Raw genomic sequence first — 16,767 nt, 5'->3', positions numbered from 1 at the left:
ATACAGCTGAGATCTGATATCTGTCTCAGAATTCCATAAAACGTATAATTAAGAAATTGCAAATATCAGAAGCGAGACATTCCAGCAGGGAAGATAACACAGGCTTTGTCAGTCCTCAGTGGAAGGAAGCAGTTAGTGAGAGACTGAGTGAGTCATTAAGTCTGCAATAATCAGCTGCTCACTTCTTTAATTATTTATGCTGTGTAATTATGTGGAGCTGGTGGGGGAGGCTGGTAAAATGAAGAAGCGCTTGTTTTTCAAATAAATGCTCATTGGATGATGGAAACTCAATTTACTGTTGGAAAGGATGTGTTGCTTTGTGTGACACTTGTGTGGTGGGTTAATGAACAGCTACCTTGAGTCACTTCCAGAGATACGTGCAATCTATCTAAAGCTGCTCGGCTGACGCTCATCATTCTGTCCTCTTTGTATCTTGCAGGTCATCTTCTCTGACGAGCCACCCAAACAAGTATTTCTTCTTGGCTGCTGCAGTGAAAATGACAGGAACTTTGCTTTCAGAAGAGGCCATTGAGGCTCACTGGTTCTGTCTGAGAGAAAATCTTATGGACTGAACACGTTAAACATTAAACTACTCTTTTACTTAAAATATTGATTTATTAAAAAGGTTAAAAATACTCCGCAGATGTCTAAGACAGACATTATGTAACTTCTCTCCATCCACAGAATTTGCTGCGTCTGAGAATCTGTTAATACATGTAATGCGAGGAAAACCTATAAATTATATATTATGTATAATATATTCAATGCTCACCATACAGAATATATATATATATATAAAACATTCATATTCATTGTCATAAATATTTTACATTATTTATTAACATTGATTATGAAGATAATGTTATTATATAAAAATGTATTAGTAAATGTAGAAATTAACATTAACTCTTAAATAATGATTTAAATAATAAACAACTTGACATTTTTACCCCAAAATTCTATATGTGCCAGTAATTATTTTAAAAGGTCTTTATAAATCATTATAATAATAATTATTATAAAATTCTATGTTAGTGATTGTAAAAGGTTTCTGACACAGCAATTTTCTTGAAGAGAAGAATTCCTCTCTAAATATTTGCCGCAGAAGACACCTAAAGTTCTTCCTTTGAGCTAATTGCCTTATTATTGTCCTTTTCAGCCCGCTTTATTCTGTTATGTTGGCGTAAGCTTAAAGATGTGAAGCTTTTGTCTAAAAATGGATTTGAAGAGAGTGGGTGGAATGGAAGTAGAGTCGTTAAGCAATATTATAAAGCTTAACATCACGATAGCTATACAGTGCAATTAGGGAGATAAGAAACCCCTCGTCAGAATAAATAAAGCTTTGTAGGCAGGGCAGAGTTGAGGCAGATTTTTCAGAGACCCCTAATTACCTCACAATGACGCACAACATCTCAGACCGTGGACCCTGGTATGTGCGGACTGCCTTTCTAACTATTTTGTGAATACATCACTGATGTTTTTGCCCCAAACAGAAAGGAGTGGATGTAGAAAAGCTTTCACTTTCTGTCTTTGAACTTAATTTAGGACGATTTGGTGGAACAAATAAAACCAATGCAGTGTGCATGTGACATTGTCAGTTAAGAACAAACGTTTTAACAAGACAACTGTCAATCCCATTAAAGAAAATTATTCTTCTTCATGCTTCAAGGGCATCAGGAGTAAAGATGTAAATGGGAGGGTTTAATTATTCATAAACTTAAACAGGAACATGAAAAAAATATCAAAAGACAGATGATTACATCTTCGAACAAGATCCCCTACCGAAACCCTCAGCAGGAACAGAATGTTGCGCAGTGTTATTTAAAGAAGCGTATTGTACCCTTTGCTTTGCTCTGTGTACTTTTTTCCCTTTAATCTTCTCCTTAGGTATGACAGGTCAAAGACAGACTTTGCAATCAAACAAGCTCGTTCCTATCTGCTCGTCCTTTTTGCCTCTTGTTTATCATTCTTTACCTCATCTAGACCCCGAAACACTCTAACTGCTCTTTTGCTTTGTGCTTGACCATCTCATCTGCTCTCCAGCCAGTGTTTATGATAGAGGTGAGATGGGTCCGCTCAGTACAAATAGGCTCAGCTTGCGTATTAATAACAGCTTTAGGGATTCTTGAGTATATGGCGATGCTTTTCTTTGACAGATCTTGAGTGTGTCGTGTCTTGTAGGATACCCAGGACGTTGATGGATGCATCTGTTAAGGAAGCACACTAACAGGCACATCTGCTGCTGTAATCTTAATGACTGATGCAATCAGTGGACTGGAGTGTGGCCGTCACTGACACATGAGATAAACTTTGCTGCACATTGAGGTGACCTGATTCTGTCTCTTTCCATGCTGACATCTAATATTGCCCACTGGCCACTTCGCAACTTGATTAACTGACTCGGGTCCCGTTTATCAGCTTCATTTTTTGTGTTTTGGGATCTAAAGGCTGTCTGAAGCATGTTTGGCTTGTGTTTTGGGTCTCGGAATTGATTCCCTCCCTCTGACATAATGGGGAGTCTGTTTTGTGCGTTGACAAATGAAGGTCTGGCGCTAACAAGCGACCTCTGGCTACTGGTAAAATGTTATAGCCCTCAGAGTAATTGACAGTTCAGACACAGCTTTTCCTCTCTCTGGGTTAGCCTGTCCCCCTGTTGCTATGCTGAAGCTCCTGAAACTACATGATTTCTTTGTTATCCTTTTTTATTTACATTTATGCATTTGACAGATACTTTTATCTAAAGCAACATTACATTCAAGGTACCCATTTACATTTTTATCAGTTTTTTACAGGGGCCGAGAGAGCTCAATGCGCTGCAACTTAAGAAAACACATGCAAATAGAAATAAACACCAGCAAATAAAGAAAACATCTTCATCAGTTTAACAACACATGTGCTTCAAATACTCACAACGCAACCAAATACAGAAACAAGCTGCCAATAGCACAAAGCTCAATGCGCTGCAACTGAAGAAAACACATGCAAATAGAAAAAACACCAGCGAATTAAGAAAACATATTCATCAGTTTAACAACACGTGCTACAAATACTCACAACACAACCAAATACAGGAAACACCCTGCAAATACTCACATCGCAACTAAATACAGAAATGCACTGCAAATACTCACATCGCAACCAAATACAGAAACGCGCTGCAAATACTCACAATGCAACTAAATACAGAAACGTGCTGCAAATACTCACAATGCAACTAAATACAGAAATGCGCTGCAAATACTCACATCGCAACCAAATACAGAAATGCGCTGCAAATACTCACAATGCAACTAAATACAGAAACGTGCTGCAAATACTCACAATGCAACTAAATACAGAAACGTGCTGCAAATACTCACAATGCAACTAAATACAGAAACGCGCTGCAAATACTCACAACACAACCAAATACAGGAAACACCCTGCAAATACTCACAACACAACCATATACAGGAAACGCCCTGCAAATACTCATAACACAACCAAATACAGAAACGCGCTGCAAATACTCATAACACAACCAAATACAGAAACGCGCTGCAAATACTCATAACACAACCAAATACAGAAACGCGCTGCAAATACTCACAACACAACTAAATACAGAAATGCACTGCAAATACTCACATCGCAACTAAATACAGAAATGCACTGCAAATACTCACATCGCAACCAAATACAGAAACGCGCTGCAAATACTCACAATGCAACTAAATACAGAAACGTGCTGCAAATACTCACAATGCAACTAAATACAGAAATGTGCTGCAAATACTCACATCGCAACCAAATACAGAAATGTGCTGCAAATACTCAAATCGCAACTAAATACAGAAACATGCTGCAAATACTCACAATGCAACTAAATACAGAAACGTGCTGCAAATACTCACAATGCAACTAACTACAGAAACAAGCTGCAAATACTCACATCGCAACCAAATACAGAAACATGCTGCAAATACTCACAATGCAACCAAATACAGAAACGCACTGCAAATACTCACATCACAACCAAATACAGAAACAAGCTGCAAATACTCACATTGCAACCAAATACAGAAACGCATTGCAAATGCTCACAATGCAAACAAATACAGGAACGCACTGCAAATACTCACATTGCAACCAAATACAGAAATGCGCTGCAAATACGCACAACGCAACTAAATACAGAAACGCACTGCAAATTCTCACAACGCAACTAAATAGAGAAACAAGCTGCAAATACTCACAACGCAACTAAATCTAGAAGCAAGCTGCAAATATTTACAACACAACTAAATATAGAAACAAGCTGCATATACTCACAATGCAACCAAATACAGAAACGCGCTGCAAATACTCACAACGTAACTAAATATAGAAGCAAGCTGCAAATATTTACAACGTAACTAAATACAGAAACAAGCTGCAAATACTCACATCACAACCAAATACAGAAACGCATTGCAAATGCTCACAATGCAAACAAATACAGAAACGCACTGCAAATACTCATAATGCAACTAAATATAGAAATGCACTGCAAATACTCACATCGCAACCAAATACAGAAACACGCTGCATATACTCATAACGCACAAACAATCAGGATGTTAAAATAAACAAAAAACTCATCTTTCAGGTCATCGACAACACCTCTGACGAGTAGACATTGACCAATAAGTGGTCCCAACCCAGCGCGTTTCTGTATTTGCTTGCATTGTGAGTATTTGCAGCACATGTTGCCAAACTGATGCTGTTTTCATAATTTGCATGTGGTTTCTTCAGTTGCAGCGCGTTGAGCTCTCTCGGCCATCCTAGTTTTTGCTGTCCCTAGGAATCAAACCTGTGATCCTGTTTGAGCTACAGAAAAGCTTTTACTAACCATGTTCGATAAAGCAATATCACAGAAGCAAGAACGCTGTTCAGAGTATCATCACGGCTTTGATTGCCTTCAGTTCAACAAACAAGAGACAGAATTTTAGACAGAATACATTGTCTATTTACACAGTTAAAAAGTGGTATTTCATTCCTGAATGAATCAGTGTGTATTTGATTCAATGATTCAATGACTGTAGGTATTAGGACAGAGGGTCACGCTTGCAGTTTTTGCACTTGACCAAAAAATTACATTTTTCGCAATTTCGGGGCACGTGTTCCTGAACGTGATGAATAATGGCATATGCTCAGCCTCAAATATCGCTCTGAAGCGGTATTAGCGATAGTGGGGATTTAGTGCAAAATATCCTCTATTAATGCACAGACTGATATTATTAGTGTATAATAATATTTTCATGATTTTTTTTTTCTTCTTCCAAACTATTCTCAGGCATTCAGATCATCTTAGATTGTTTTGTATATAACAACTGCTGATGACTGGCAGAACATCTTCAATAAATAAAAAAGAGAGATATACTCCAGAATAAATTCTGTAAGTGATGGATATTGATTGAAAATCAAGAAAAATTAAAGGAATTTAGGATCCGATGTTCTGCTTTATATCAATGCTGTGATAGATTAAAAGGTGTCAAAATCTTCATAGTATGAAAATAAGACATAAGTATGTCAGATGTTAATTTACTTTTAATTTTTCAACAATTGAGAGGCAATAAGGCTGTAATGCACTTAACTTGATCACCTGAAGGAAAAGAGAGATCACACACCCACACAAAATCAATTCCAAAGGTCTTTCCAGTAACTCGACTCTCAAGAGGATTCATCTGGTAGAAAAAAAGGTGAGAGGTCATCGACATGCCCGCCAAAGGAGATCACAAACATCTTTGAACCAAACAAATGAGCCAGGATCTCAGAATTCGGAGGAATACTTAGATAAGTCAGGAAGATAATGAATTCCAATCTCACCCACACAACACTCCTGCATCGTCTTTGAGATTTGCCTTCAAAGGACAAAACCCATCTTCCTATGTGCTGCATATAAACAACCTCCTTCAGTGGCTTAGAATGGTTTTCTATAGTCCAATAATCTTAATGGGAACTTTAAGGTGAAAGTTTATTATTAAAAGATGTCAGGCTTTCTTTGTTGTTTATAGGATGTTTGGCAGAAGATATGTAATTTCCTCAACTTAAATTGGAGACAAACCCTATTAGAGGGTGGCGAACCTTCACCACATTGAAAGATTACAGCAAACTACCATTTGCAAACTGTCAAGTCAAACTGTGTATGAAGTCTGCATGGACAACAGTAGCAAAACTTATGCTCAAGTTACTGCAACTGCCAGTGTGTATTTTAAGTTATGTTCCTCTCAGCCATTCTCACACTTGGTCTGGATTTGACACCCTATGGCAATCCTGTCCTATCCGGTAATCATCTCTTCAAAAATGGTCTACACTGTTTTGACAGGAACGACGCCCTCAGGACCTTATTTTAGCAGTGTGGAGAAATTTTATGCAAATAATGACCGTGAAAATTGAAACATTTTGCTGGTGTTAAACCACTGACATGCGTGCTTATGCAACTATCTGCCTGCACAAAATTGAATAATTTTTCTCGGAAGGAAATTAAAATAGAGCTCATTTGACATGAGTGGTGAGCAAAACTACCCCGACAGTGTGGTCGTATTAATAAACAGGTAACCGTGCAGAAGGACAAGTTTCTGACAGGCAATAATACATGTAGTAATTGGAATGATATGACTCATGCAGCCCACAGAGCAGTCAGACGGACCTGGTTTGATTCCTGCCTCTAACCGACAAAAGATCCTCATGAGGCAACTGAGACCGGATCAAAGTGAGGCTTGGCTTTGCATTAATCAGCAGGAAACAACAAAACAACACTTTCTGTGCCTAGAATAGGATTAATCAACAAAAAATTACAAAAAAATCTTCAATGGTAACCTGTGCCAAATGAATTTTTTGGCCAGAGAAAATAACTTACTTCTTTCTTGTGTGCATTTAAGAAAAATAGCATTAAGAATGGAGGACCATTCAGTTTCTCTTTGTCCTGGTCTTTTGCAGGTTTTCTTTCTGGCAAGCTATTGATGTTCCTTTTGGACGTTCAATAAAGGCTGTGCATGCTGCTTCACAAAAAACAGACCAACTAGAGATGAATGCAAGTAGGACAGCTGGTATGGAGGAACACTTAAGCTTCATCATCTTTGTGTATATTTTTCCATTACTAAAAATAAGTATTATGGTCATGCTAAACTAGTGTGGGATGACATTAATGTTGTTATATAACATATAATTTGAATATATATATATATATTTTTAAATGTATAAACAAAACAACAACAAATTATTTGAAAGAGGGCCACTTTATATTCACATTACAAAAACAGTGGGTTGAGGGCATATATGGGAGAGCGGGGCAGGTTGTCACATGGGGATTTATGAGATTACTTGTTTTGTATGTTGGTTTCTATTAGTTATACGAATTTAACTTATTACATATTCATATTTTTTGTAATAAGTTAATACAATAAAACCACCGGAGCATATAGATTTAGACTAGGCTGAAAGGTTGAAATATGTTCTCAGGACAACAGTATTTTCATACCAGGTTGGGTAAATAGTCACATGTTTTAAATGTCACATTTTGCTGTTTTTGTTCCAAATAATAATAATAAAAAAATAAAAAAAAACTGTAACCTGATTAAATCTTAAACTTTGATTTTAAAGTACTTTGGGCACTTTCAGTTGGCCAGGATGTGAGACCAGAAAACCAGCTAAGAATGGTTTAATTTTTTAGCTATTTCATAATTTAGTAACACTTTAGTTTAGGGTCCAAGTTGCTTATTATATTACTAGCATATTAGCTGTTTACTAGTACTTATAAAGCACATATTAATGCCTTATTCTTCATGACCATATTCTACATCCCTTAATCCTACCCAATTCCTATATTTAACCAGCATTTCTAAACTAATTAGCAGTAATTAGGAGTTTATTGAGGAAAAAGTCATAGTTAATAGTTAATCTAATAATAGGTCTAATCTTAAGTGTGACCCATAATTTTACCATTGTGGTTTAAGCATGCTTAAAAAAGTCAACATGTTAAAATAACTGTATCTTCTTCCTCTGCAATGATGGTGGAAATACTTTAAAAGTTTTTTTTAGATATGTGGCTATAAAGAAAGGGATTTCAGAAATAAACCTATTGTAAACAGTCACACCTTGTCCCGTTTCAAAAAATCTGTTTCATACTGGTATTTTAATGTAGCCAATGTGACTATAAAACTTCTGCTAAAACACTCAAAAAGCAGAATCATATACAATAATAATATGCAAAAAAAATGTATCAGCCTAAATCCCCTTCAGGCGTATTTCTGTCTTGTTTTGGACATAAACTCCGGAGCTTTACGCAATGAGTCATCGTCTGCGTCCTTTTTACGCATGGGCAAAAATCAATGTGTAAGGTGGAGCAAAAGAAGGACCGAAGTGAGTGGTGTGTCACTGGAGCAGATATAAGGTGATTGGACCGCGGGAAGCGAGTGTTCACTTGAATCTCAGTGCAGAGGACGCGTTCAATCTTGGCTGTGACCATGGAGAGCTCCAAACTCTGGACGACAGCGATGGTATGCGCTGTGCTGCTTTCCTGCATTCAAGGTGCTGAAATGGACTTTGACAACGAATCTGACTTGGAAACGAGAGCTTTGAGAGAGTTTTACCCAAAGGACCCGAATCTGACCAACGAAAAGCAGCTCGTAAGTATTGCGTAATTCTCGGTGCGTATAGAAAACTAATGTTTCTCCTTTCTCAAAAAGCAATTTAATGACACTTACTTTTGATTGATTAATTACTGTTCACAGCTGGGGGCTTTGCATGACGTTCTGGAGAAACTGCAGAGTAAACGCATCTCACTTTGGGAAAAGAAGTTTGGACGCGTTCCTACAGTGAGTAGCACAAAATAGATTTTTCACTATTTGATATTTAACAACACTTTATTTCCATAATAATAGAATGGATTTTGTCTAGATTCAAATCACACATTTACTATCTACATTTATTCACCAAACGCTGACAGTGACTTATCTAACACTGACGATTTGCTTTCACATCAGTGCGACGTTGGAGAGCAATGCGCCATCAGAAAAGGCTCAAGAATCGGCAAAATGTGTGACTGTCCACGTGGAGCGTTTTGCAATTACTTTTTGCTGAAGTGTTTGTAAAGACAAAGATGGATTGTGAGTTGGAAATATACACATGGTATTACAGATATTTATACATTATGTGATTTCTATTTTTATGATTATGAAGCGCTATGAGAAAAACAGATGAATTTGAAAGATTGTTTAATTATTTGCTGCTCTTGATGTGTAACTAAACCTGAATAAATTGTGTGGACTTTTGTTTTCTAAGGCAGTCTGTGTGTTTCCTCTAGTATAATAAAGATATTTTGCTGTGGCATATAAATTAAATTGACACCTGACTTACTCCTCAATACACATGACAAAACATTATGCACTGTAAGAAAAATCATCTTACTAAAATAATAAAAGTTTATTTTTTCCCTTAAGTAAAATCAAAAGTGGCAACCTGCATACCTGACAAGTTCACTGTACTTTTTACAGATGAAGAAAAATCGAGTTAAAATCAAGTAATTGAACACTCAAAATGTACTTAATAAAAAAAAAAAAAATGTAATAGAATAATGCAAAGAAGAAGATGTTGTTGGTTAACTCATCCTAAATTATGATAAACATTAGTGCAGTTGTTGGCAGGAAAATACATAATAGGGTAACACTTTACAATAAGGTTCATTAGTTAACATTAGTTAAGTAGTTAACATGAACTAACAATGAACAGTGCTTCTACAGCATTTATTAATCTTAGTTCATATTAATTTCAACATTTACTAATACGTTATTAAAATCAAAGGTTGTATTTGTTAACATTAGTTAATGCACTGTGAACTGAACAAACAAACAGCTGTATTTTTATTAACTAACGTTAACAAAGATAAATAAATACTGTAACACATGTATTGGTCATTGTTAGATCATGTCAGTTAATACATTAACTAATGTTAACTAATGAACCTTATTGTAAAGTGTTACCCATAATCTTTATGAAGCTATACATACAAAGTCTTAACTTAACAATAATATAGTAATGACGTATCAGGGAAAGTGTTTTATAAAACACATCACCTCGGTTTTCCGTTCCTTTTCATTTCTTCAATTCATCTCATTCCCTCTGCATGCATGATTTCAACAGTTATAACAAGGGTTTAAAATATGTGACATTTCTGAATTACAAAAGCCTCTGACTCATAGGAGAGAATGAGGAAAAGTGCACAGTTAGTACAGGCTGTCCCATGATTAGCTCTGAGAGGATGAGTCCAACGTCCAGCCAAGCAGAAAAACAACACCCAAATTCCCCCAGATGTCAATCAAAGTTGGCATTCAAATGGGTGCTTTCACTTCTTGTTAGGTTCATTTATGTTTGTAAATATTTTAAAGAGTGCCAGCAGAAGAAGAGTGGAGAACGACGGGAAATACGTGTCTGCTGTTGCTGGCTGGCACTGAGGAACAGGTCAAGCACATCTCTGCATAAAAATAGATGTTGATGGGCCTCATTTTATATAACAATCAAACCTCTGTGCACCTTTAAGCCATTTAATAATCAGATATCATAACGATTTTTCATTATTCATTTGATTGTGTAATTGCATTGAGGTTGCTGGAGAGGAAGCTAATTGATTATGTGATGCAAATATGACGAAAGCAGAATGTGATGTTTAATACAATTGTCATTTGCTTTAGGTAACAATTAGATCTGCTTAAAAAAAAAAGACCGCTGAGGTGATGTAAACACAATAATCATTTTATAAGCAGATTACATCCTGCAAAAAAAAGTATTTTACGAAATAAATATATTTTAAAAAATAGCTGCAAGCTGTAATCATCTTAATCTTTTGTCAAATATAATGTGTCTTTGCTGTAATTTTTACAATTAAGTTCATCATGAGTCGTCACTGACAGGGTTTGATGAAACAGCAATACATTCTGGCTTCACAATAGACAAATGAAAGAAAATCCCTCCCTTTTACTGTTAAACTTATTATTATTTTACTGTCATAAGATATGTGATCAGTGCATGATGACTTTAAGATTAATTGCAACTCAAATTTTGTAAATCCAGAAGATATCGTAAGGTCTGTTTTTATTTCTATTTATTTCTATAATAAATAGATGTGGCCTTTTAACTTTGAAAACTTTGTATTTGTGTTTAACTGCTTAAACTTTAACCTTAATGCACCATATGTGATAATCAAACCCAGACACCAAATTATAAATAGCACATTTCCTTTACATAATGCCATAATCCAGTTACAAAGTATTGCAAATGATGTATCTTTACAAATATAGTATGCCTTTAAATGTCTCGTTAAGGAAATATTATGCTATATATTATATTAAAAGAGCAAAATGATATTGTTTCCTCAATTTAATTGTACATCAATATATTCAGTCATGTCTGACAACTCACAAATAAGCTATTCAGTATATATATATACACACACACACATACACATAATGATGCAGCTTGGCATAAATATGTACACACACACACAGTATATATATATATTTTTTTTTTTTGGAACCACTCCATCAAGTCTGAGATCTCTACGGCTAACGGTCTTTAATGTCTAGACACTTTTAGGTAACTTATAATAATTAGCAAAACAGTACAAATACATCTGGTGTAATTAGCACAAAACCTCTGGTGCTTGGAGCCCTAATGAAGTTTATTTTGATAAAACAGTGAGCACTAAGAATGTTTATTTTTAAAATGTCGCTACAAAAAACAAACAAAAACAGAGGGATAGACAGAACATATATGAGCCTCAGGTAAACGTTACATTAAACCAAACATTTACACTTCATTGATAAAACTGCTTCAACATTCATCATGACACAGGTGGCGGTTTTTATTTGACATTCAAAAAATCTGCCCAAAGGTCCACAACAACAGCAACAACATTACCATTCTCTGTCACAGTGGTGGAAACGTTTCATAAATAAAAATTGTCCAATATATGTGAAGCGAAAAAAAAAAAGAAGAAAAAAAATCAAGCTAACAATAAACATTTTTTTACTGTATTTTTATTATTGTTTTATTATTTTATTGTTATTGTTTTATTAACTATATTTGTACAAATCCAATCGCTGTCAACTGCAGACTGTATATTCCCAATGTAATGCTTCAGAAATAAATAAAACAAAAGTCATTGACATTTATACTTATTAAAATAGCCGCTTTTTAAACCGCCAACATTTTCCATAGGTCAGATAGAACTACAACTGCAGAAATGAAGATCTAAACCATCTCAACTTCACAACCATAAACCATAAACAAGACTCTAAAGCAACAGAGCAAGCCTTTTACAAGTCACAAAACTGACCGGCACTTGTTTTTTAAGATCCTTTTACACACAACTAAATAACTCGGTCCTTCTCCATAGTGCCATTCTGAACGATCATAACTGAAAACTGTCCAAATGAAAATCTTTGGGACGTCTCCACGGCTGCCACAACTGAATCTTTATATCTTATAGCAGAATGGAGCTCTACTGGTCTTCCTGAAAGGGATAGCTGAGAGCTGGAGGGAAAACATGGCTCCTGGACTGTTCATCCAGCAGAACCAAATCGTCAACGTCTCGTCCTCGGAACCTGCGGCGGCAAACCTTCACTGTCACTTTTTGCCCTTGAAATACTTTGAGTGCTTCCTTGGAGGCCATTGCCTTGGCGGCACACTCATCACGCCCGTAGCCCGTACCCATGTAGACGGTGCAGCAGCGCAGTTCACACACCTGCCCTTCTTTTTGGGTACGTCCCATAGGCAGGTCAGGAATGTCTTTGAGAGGTACAAACACACAGCTAAGACTGGCCTTGCATGACTCCACACAACTGCGCAAGATTTCGTAGTGTTCCAGGTTGGGACCAAAGCCACCAGCGGAGACGAGCTTCCAAGCAACGGCCTTGTAGAGTCGATTATAAAAGGGCTGGTGTTCTGCGGGAGCCCCCGGTGGAGGGCCGGATTTCAGAGTACTCCCAACACTCTTCGCATGAGCTTTCACATCTGGATCATTAGGTTTAGCCCTCTTACCCTGGTAATCAGCATCCAGTTCTGCAAAATACAGGGGGGAAAAGCTCAGCTATTATGCTACTGTTCAAACGTTTGTGGTCGGTAAAAAAGAAAGTAATACTTGGTAACACTTTATAACAAGTATACAGTAACAAAGTTTCGCAAACTATTTTAACTAATAGTTTATAAGCTCTAGTTAATACATTAACAGACTATATCCAAATAGTGAGTTCTTCATTCATTGTCACAGTAATTAACGTGTTAATGTTTTATTAGCTCATAAAGAGTTAGATAATGCTTGTTAACAACTTATTACCCATTTAGAATAGGTCAGAGAAAATCGGAAAATGTCATTAAGTGCTTTGAACTAACCTTTATTGGATTCATATTCAGCGTTCCTTCAAATACATTAAGCCTATCCCCCAAAGCTAAACATAACTACTTCAAAAAAATGTAAATAACAATGCTGTCAATATGAAATGCATACAAATACTCATTAGATCATATTGTTAAAATACATCAGAAAGGATAATGTAATGAAACTACAGTTTATCAACTATTAACTATAAACTAATAGTTTGCAAATTATGCTAAATATGTCATTACTGTATACGGTAATTATTTTACCTAACAATTTTAATCAGAAAGGACACATGAAACTGATCAAAAGTGCCAACAAAGATATTTATAATCTTACAAAAGATTTCATATAAATGTTGATCTTTTTAACTTTCTATTCATCAAAAAAAAAAAAAAAAGATAAAAATCCGTTTTCAACATTGATATAGTAAGAAATGTTTTTGAGCAGCAAATCAGCATATTAGAATGATTTCTGAAGGATCATGCGACACTGAAGACTGGAGTAATGAGTAATGAAAATTCAGTTTTGCCATCATAGGATTAAATTACATTTTAAAATACATTACAATAGAAAACTGTTATTTTAAATTGTAATAATATTTCACAATACTACTGTTTTTACTGTATATGAAGTCTTGGTGAGCATAAGAGACTTTGAACGGTATGTACATTAGTTTTTATTTGTCCCCGTAGGGAAAGTGGGTTTTCAGCAATGTTCACAGGCATCACAAATTGGCATACAAAAATTGTTTTAATTAAAAAAAAACACTAAAAAGGCCAGAGGATGCCTCTTATCACTCATAATATTGTTTGCCTTGTTTAACAATCCCTTTTTATAAATACCATCTATACTATGTGATGTATTCCCTAACAAATTACTTGCCATATTACAACTTTCCTTACTGACTTGTACTTCGGTAGCATAACCATACCAACAAACAACACAGAATTTCATGACACTTTTCATAAAAGCCATAAAACATTCAGTTGTGGACATTAAAGGAAGGCTATTTCTTTAAGAATACTCTGTTGTGTCTTCATACTAATGTAACTCATCAGCACGTCCCATTTAAGCTCATGGTCTAGCACTATGCCAAGGTATTTATAATTTGGGTCACACTATATTATGTGTCCTTAACTACTATCCTTACATTAAAAAAAAAATGGGTACAATGTATTTATTGTGCTTGCAAAACACCTTTTGCTGCTGTTGAGATGGGATACGGGACAGGTTTGGTGGTACGGGTGGGATTAAGGTTGGGTTAAGTGTAAGAGAAGGGTCAACAGTGTAAGCATACATGTAGATGTAATTACAGAAAGTAATTACAGCTGTAAATACATGCAGGTATTTAAAAAAAATTTTTTTTATATAAAATGTAAAAAAACATGCATGTACACAATAAGTGCATTGTATCAAATGATTAATTTAAATGTTAGTACAGTACAGTAGTTAAAGACTCCTAATATAAAGTGGGGCCATAATTTGTAACTGATAGTATTGGCTCCCCATTAAGTAATGTATTATTTCAATGACACACATTAAAGATAGTCCATTTACCTGAAACTGCAGGTCTTTTAGTTCTCCCCATGATTTCATCTCTAGTCTTTCGCTCAGGAGCCTCAATCACAGTGATTCCTTCTGCCATCTCATTTATTTTGTCCATTACAGGCTGTGGATATCTGCATTAAAGTCAATGACATAAGAGTGCTCTCAATAAAAAAGGAAAAGGAATCTTAAAAATAAATAAAAATAAATCAAGTTAAAAACACATCTGACAATATTAGAAATGTATTAGAAGTGCGACGTGACTTTCATTTGGTAGGCGTTTTTAAAATATTAATATTACTAATAACAAAAATGCTCCAATGATCATTTATTTTAGATGATAATACAAATTATGCCAGACTATTTTTTCCTTTCAAGAATTTCATTCTTTTAACCATCATTATAATATCAGAACAGTTCTATCTCATTCACATTTTCTACTTAATGTCTCCCCAAAAAACATGAAAAGAAATTTTAATATAGAAGAGATCAGAGAAGAGATTTATTTAAAGCCATTTTATGTATGTATTGTACACTACCATTCAGAAGTCTAGGGTCGAAAAAAAAAGGCTGAATTTATTTGATCAAAAATACAGTAAAATAAAAAAATATTATGAAATACTACAATTTAAAATAATATAGTTAACATATTCTAAAATGTAATGTATTCCTGTGATGGCAAAGTTGAATTGTAGCCATTTCAATGAAGTAGCTATTACTTCTTTCTTATTATTATCAATGTTGAAAACAGTTGTGCTGCTTAATATTTTTGTGAAAAAGCTTGAATACATTTTTTCCAGGATTCTTTAATGAATATAAATTTCAAAAGAAGACAATTTATTTGATCTCTCATACCATTATAAAGGTCTTTACACTGTAATTTTTGAACATTTTAATGCATCGTTGCTAAATAAAAGTATTAATTTAAATAAATTAATAAATAAATAAACCCAAACTTTCGGGTAGCATATTTCAGTGTAAATTAATAGATCTAGCAAAATGAGATAAATGTCGCTGACCCATTTAGAACTGATGTTATACGAAATGCATTTTACGTTCATGAAAACAACAACAAATGAACAAAGTCCATGATAAAATGACAATTACCGACAGCCCAAAAACACGTGGTTGGCCCAAACCATAGACAGAGACAGCAGTCTGTCTAAAATAGGACTTGGGGTCCCAGGTTGGATTGTAGGAAAAGCCTCCATATTGCGCAGGACAAACTCTCTCCTTGCATGCCATTGTTTATTTGTCTCACAATATCCTCTTAAAGATTCCACCCAGTTCACCAGGTGTGGATTCTGACTGAGGAACTCAGAGACGATATCTGCTCCTGTCCCCGCCGCCATCACTGAAAACATGTAAAACAATCAAAAGTTACTTTGAGAAGTTCATAAAAAGCAAGTGTCCCACACAGCAGGTTCAAAGGCCCTGAGGAGGGCTGGAATTCTAGGCATGTTTCCCAGCGACAGACAAACAAACAGTTAATCAGTGGTTGGCAAGATACTAAATCTGTAGACAGACAGAACAGCTCATACATAAACATCAGTATGTAACTTATATTCATTTTAGGTAAGAGTGCTCAGTGTTAAGTTCACAGTAGTTTAAGGCTTGTTTTCATACAAGATCGCACAGATTCTTTTTTTTTAGCAGGTTATCACGATACAATTTCTAAAGCATTTTAATAATGCATTTAAATGACCACTTTGCTCATCCTGTATGGATTTAATGACTCCAATCTCAACTTAAATTTTATTTCATAAGAGTCCAAGCAGTCGCAAGGGCCAATCAGTATGTAAAATAATGAAACGGCAAAACACACA

General features: G+C 35.3%; 2 protein-coding genes across 2 annotated transcripts; one reads left to right on the top strand and one right to left on the bottom strand.

The window, feature by feature from the left end:
* The first annotated feature begins 8,401 nt into the window (after positions 1-8,401).
* cart3 (cocaine- and amphetamine-regulated transcript 3) lies at positions 8,402-9,302 on the top strand. Its single transcript, XM_082160613.1, has 3 exons — positions 8,402-8,648; positions 8,754-8,837; positions 9,006-9,302. Exons 1-3 carry the CDS (start codon positions 8,487-8,489, stop codon positions 9,111-9,113), a joined length of 354 nt encoding a protein of 117 aa, XP_082016739.1. The 5' UTR covers positions 8,402-8,486; the 3' UTR covers positions 9,114-9,302.
* A 2,607-nt stretch (positions 9,303-11,909) lies between these two features.
* cdkn2aip (CDKN2A interacting protein) lies at positions 11,910-16,431 on the bottom strand. The gene is made up of 3 exons (XM_082161910.1): positions 16,049-16,431; positions 14,954-15,075; positions 11,910-13,077 (listed from the first exon to the last, which is right to left on the bottom strand). The coding sequence occupies exons 1-3, from the start codon at positions 16,303-16,305 to the stop codon at positions 12,518-12,520; spliced, it is 939 nt and encodes a 312-aa protein (XP_082018036.1). The 5' UTR covers positions 16,306-16,431; the 3' UTR covers positions 11,910-12,517.
* Positions 16,432-16,767: the final 336 nt, after the last annotated feature.

The sequence above is a fragment of the Leuciscus leuciscus genome, assembly GCF_965113295.1.
Source record: "Leuciscus leuciscus genome assembly, chromosome: 2".
In the NCBI taxonomy this organism is placed as follows: domain Eukaryota; kingdom Metazoa; phylum Chordata; class Actinopteri; order Cypriniformes; family Leuciscidae; genus Leuciscus; species Leuciscus leuciscus.
The sequence above is the reverse complement of the archived record's forward strand: the minus strand, read 5'-3'. Positions and strand labels throughout refer to the sequence as shown.

Coding starts and splice junctions, on each gene's coding strand:
- cart3 (XM_082160613.1), top strand. CDS start 8,487: ATGGAGAGCTCCAAACTCTGGACGACAGCGATGGTATGCGCTGTGCTG. Junction 8,649..8,753: donor TGACCAACGAAAAGCAGCTC/GTAAGTATTGCG, acceptor TACTGTTCACAG/CTGGGGGCTTTGCATGACGT. Junction 8,838..9,005: donor AGTTTGGACGCGTTCCTACA/GTGAGTAGCACA, acceptor CTTTCACATCAG/TGCGACGTTGGAGAGCAATG.
- cdkn2aip (XM_082161910.1), bottom strand. CDS start 16,305: ATGTTTTCAGTGATGGCGGCGGGGACAGGAGCAGATATCGTCTCTGAG. Junction 15,076..16,048: donor CACGTGTTTTTGGGCTGTCG/GTAATTGTCATT, acceptor ACTTTAATGCAG/ATATCCACAGCCTGTAATGG. Junction 13,078..14,953: donor TAAAAGACCTGCAGTTTCAG/GTAAATGGACTA, acceptor TGTATTTTGCAG/AACTGGATGCTGATTACCAG.